Here is a 3,726-nt window from a genome sequence, read left to right on the forward strand (position 1 = left end):
GGGGGCCTGCGCTGCCGTGGCCCTGTTCGTGGGGACACCGGGGGCCCGGCCCTGTCCCCGGCCCCGGTTGGCCCCATCGACTACAGCGCTTCGGAAAAAGGAGGGCGCGGCCCTGCCCTCAACCAAGATGGCGGCGCCCTGGCCCAAGATGGCGCCGGGGCTAACAACACGCGCTGCCTTTTGGCGGACGTCAGAACCGCTTCCGCCGCCACCCGGAAGCGGCCCGTCCATGGAGGCGCCCAGGCCGAGGGCGTCGCGGAGCCGCCGCCGCTCCCGGCGATGGTGAGAGCGGGGCGGGGGGCGCGGCCCCACGGGGGTCCCCACGGGCGTCCCCCCGCGCTCCTCGCGCCCCCCTCATCCCCTCGGGAACCCCCCGGGACCCCGCCTGGCCCCTCCCCAGGATCCTCCGGTCCCCCCCGGTTCCCTCCGGTCCCCCCCCCCGGGACCTCCCCGGTCCCCCCGCCCCCCTCCGGTCCCTCCCAGGACCCCCCCTCCCCCCGGACCTCCCGTGTGCCCCCCGGCCCCCATAACGGGTCAGAGCCCGTCCGAGCCCCCGCCCCGGGACCTCCCCGGTTCCCCCCCAGTCCCCTCCCGGTCCGGTTCCCGGGGACATTCACGGACCGTCGTCCCCTGCCCCCCCCCCCCAGAGGTGCTGTCCCCTGACCTGATGGCGTCGGGCGCGGCGAGCCGCTCCGAGGACGAGGAGTCGCTGGCGGGGCAGAAGCGGGGCTTGGCCCAGGCCTCGGGCGCCATCCCGAAGCGCCGCAGCTCCTCACGGTACGGTACCGGGGGTCGGGGGGGGGGAGTGCGGGACCGGGCCCGGCCCCGGGCAGGGGAGGGGGCGGCGGGGCCAGAGCCGCCTCCTGCCCGCCAGGTTCATCAAGCGGAAGAAGTTCGACGATGAGCTGGTAGAGAGCAGCCTGGCCAAGTCCTCCAGCCGGGCCAAGGGCGCCGGCGGCGTGGAGCCGGGGCGCTGCTCGGGCAGCGAGCCCTCTTCCAGCGAGAAGAAGAAGGTGAGGAGGCAGCGGGGGCGTTGCGGGGCGCCTGGGACACGCGGGGAGACCCCAACGCCCCTCGCTGCCCGCCCAGGTCTCCAAGTCCGTGTCCACCCCCGTTGCGCCCAGCCCCGTCCCGACCCCCGGCCTCGCCAAGCGGATGAAGAAGAGCAAGCAGCCCCTGCAGGTGACGAAGGACCTGGGCCGCTGGAAACCTGCCGATGACCTTCTGCTCATCAACGCTGTGCTGCAGGTAACGGCCCCGGCTCTCCCTGGGGTCCTGGCGGGGGGGGGTCTGCAGTTTGCAGCCCCCGGCAGAGCCGTGCCCTCACCTGGGGGCTTTCCCAGACCAACGACCTCACCTCGGTGCACTTGGGCGTGAAGTTCAGCTGCCGCTTCAACCTGCGGGAGATCCAGGAGCGCTGGTACGCGCTGCTCTACGACCCCATCATCTCCAAGTGAGCACGGGGCCGGGCCTGGGGGGGCAGCGCCACCCCTCGGGGGGGGGCAGCGGGGGACGCAGGGGCTCTCACTCCGCGCCACCCCCCCCCCCCCCGCAGGCTGGCTTGCCAGGCCATGCGGCAGCTGCACCCCGAGGCCATCGCCGCCATCCAGAGCAAGGTGCTCTTCAGCAAAGCCGAGGAGCAGCTGCTGAACAAGGTGGGATCGGTAAGAGACGGCAGGGCGGGGAGTTTCATGTGGGCTTGGGGGGGCTCCAGGCGGGTGTCTCCCTCCTCCCGAGGGGCGTCCTTGGTGCCACGCGTCCCTTGTCCCCCCCCGCAGAGCAGCCAGCCTACGCTCGACACCTTCCAGGAGCTCCTCCACAAGCACCCCGACGTCTTCTACCCCTCGCGGACGGCCAAGGCCCTGCAGCTGCACTGGCAGCTCATGAAGCAGTACTACCTGCTGGACGACCAGACCGGTGAGCCCCGCGTCCCCCCCGTGCCCCGTGTGTCCCCTCCCATGCCCCCCCCCCAAAAAAAAAACCCTCTCTACTTTTGCCCCCCTCACTCCCTCCCCTCCTGCACCTTCCAGTACAGCCGCTGCCCAAGGGGGACCAAGTGCTCAACTTCTCGGACGCCGAGGACATGCTGGATGACAGCAAGCTGAAGTGAGGTTTGGGGGGGCCCTGGGGGGCTGAGGGGGGTGCTGGGGGTGTGCAAGGGTGCCGGGGGGGGGCCTGTCTGATCCTGCCTCTTCTCTTCTGCAGGGATGTGCGGGATGAGGTGCTGGAGCACGGTGAGTGCAGCCCGCTCCTGGCCACGCTGCCAGGTCTGGGTGGTCCAAATCAGCGGGGGGGGGGGGGGGGCCTGGGGGGGCCCAAATCAACAGGGAGGGATCTGGGGGGGGGGTTGGTTGGGGTCAGGTGCCCCCCACCCACCTCCCTTCTCCCTCTCCCCCCAGAGCTGACCGTGGCCGACCGGCGCCAGAAGCGGGAGATCCGGCAGCTGGAGCAGGAGCTGCACAAGTGGCAGGTGCTGGTGGACAGCATCACGGGTGAGAGCTGGGGGCAGCTGGTCTGTCCGTCTGTCCGTCTGTCTGTCCGTCCGTCTGTCTGTCCATCAGTCTGTCTGTCCCTCCGTCTGTCCGTCCGTCCTTCCCTCCGCCTGCTGCCCCCCCCCATCTCGCCCTCCTCCCCGCAGGCATGAGCTCCCCAGACTTCGACAGCCAGACGCTGGCCGTGCTGCGGGGCCGGATGGTGCGGTACCTCATGCGCTCCCGGGAGGTGAGTGCGGGGCTGAGCCCACCCCCCCCCCCAGACGGAGCCCCCCCGGCCCCCCCCGGAGCCCCCCCCAGCCTCCTGACGCTCCCCTCTCCCCAGATCACGCTGGGCAGAGCCACCAAGGACAACCAGATCGACGTGGACCTAGCGCTGGAGGGCCCAGCCTGGAAGATCTCCCGCAAGCAAGGTGGGAACGGGGGGGCTGGGCTGTTTCGGGGGGGGGTGTCTCTGGCTGTGCTCCCCCCTCACGCCCTGCTGCCCCCCCTCCAGGTGTCATCAAACTGAAGAACAACGGGGATTTCTTCATCGCCAACGAGGGCCGGCGCCCCATCTACATCGACGGGCGGCCCGTGCTTGGCGGCAACAAGTGGAAGCTCAACAACAACTCGGTGGTGGAGGTGAGCTGGGGGGGGGGCTCAGGGGTCCCGGAGGGGGCTCAGGGGGGGCTCAGGGGTCCAGTCCCGCTCACCCCCTGCCTCCTCCCTGCAGATCGCCAGCCTCCGCTTCGTCTTCCTCATCAACCAGGACCTGATCGCGCTCATCAAGGCGGAGGCGGCCAAGCTGGCCCAGCAGTGACGGGGGGGGTGGGGGCTGCTCTGTGTGGGCCCCCCCCCAGCCCCACACAGCGCGATGGGGAGGTCCCACCGGCCTCTCCCGCGGGGTTGGAGGCTGCTGGGAATAAAGTGTTTTACTCCACCCCTGAGCTCCCGGGCTGTGGTTTTGCTGTCGCTCCTTTATTGACGAGGGCAGAGGGGGGGCTCTGCCCGGGTGGGGGCCCACCGGGGGTCCCGTTACAGGCCCGCCCCTCCTCTTGAAGCCGGGGCTCCCCCAGCACCGGGCTCCCCCCTCACAGCACCAGCTCCAGGCCCAGCCCCTCCCAGGCCTCGGTTATTTTTACCCCTCCCCGTTGGCCCCCCCGCAAGGTGGGACCGGTTTGGGTCTGCAAAAATGGAGAGGGAGGGGGGCGGGGGGGGGCCGGTCCTGGCTAGCACGGCACGGACAGCGGCG

At 71.2% G+C, this 3,726-nt stretch overlaps 1 protein-coding gene across 2 annotated transcripts; it reads left to right on the forward strand.

The window, feature by feature from the left end:
- The first annotated feature begins 156 nt into the window (after positions 1-156).
- On the forward strand, positions 157-3,421 carry MCRS1 (microspherule protein 1). 2 transcript variants are annotated; one of them, XM_080570986.1, is made up of 14 exons: positions 157-282; positions 648-777; positions 875-1,013; positions 1,090-1,248; positions 1,344-1,453; positions 1,556-1,664; positions 1,779-1,917; positions 2,031-2,106; positions 2,206-2,234; positions 2,400-2,492; positions 2,639-2,721; positions 2,818-2,905; positions 2,989-3,116; positions 3,208-3,421. In XM_080570986.1, exons 2-14 carry the CDS (start codon positions 668-670, stop codon positions 3,292-3,294), a joined length of 1,350 nt encoding a protein of 449 aa, XP_080427112.1. In that variant the 5' UTR covers positions 157-282; positions 648-667; the 3' UTR covers positions 3,295-3,421. The 2 variants fall into 2 exon arrangements, with proteins under 2 accessions (XP_080427112.1, XP_080427113.1); XM_080570987.1 differs by having other exon boundaries at positions 1,556-1,655.
- The last annotated feature ends 305 nt before the right edge of the window (positions 3,422-3,726 follow it).

Source organism: Anser brachyrhynchus (assembly GCF_964034855.1).
Source record: "Anser brachyrhynchus genome assembly, chromosome: 29".
NCBI lineage: Eukaryota > Metazoa > Chordata > Aves > Anseriformes > Anatidae > Anser > Anser brachyrhynchus.

Bases quoted from the DNA above. Each gene is read 5' to 3' on its own strand.
- MCRS1 (XM_080570986.1), top strand. From the start codon at position 668: ATGGCGTCGGGCGCGGCGAGCCGCTCCGAGGACGAGGAGTCGCTGGCG. The intron at 2,722-2,817 runs GTGAGTGCGGGG...CCCTCTCCCCAG, and splicing joins ACCTCATGCGCTCCCGGGAG to ATCACGCTGGGCAGAGCCAC. The intron at 2,906-2,988 runs GTGGGAACGGGG...CCCCCCCTCCAG, and splicing joins GAAGATCTCCCGCAAGCAAG to GTGTCATCAAACTGAAGAAC.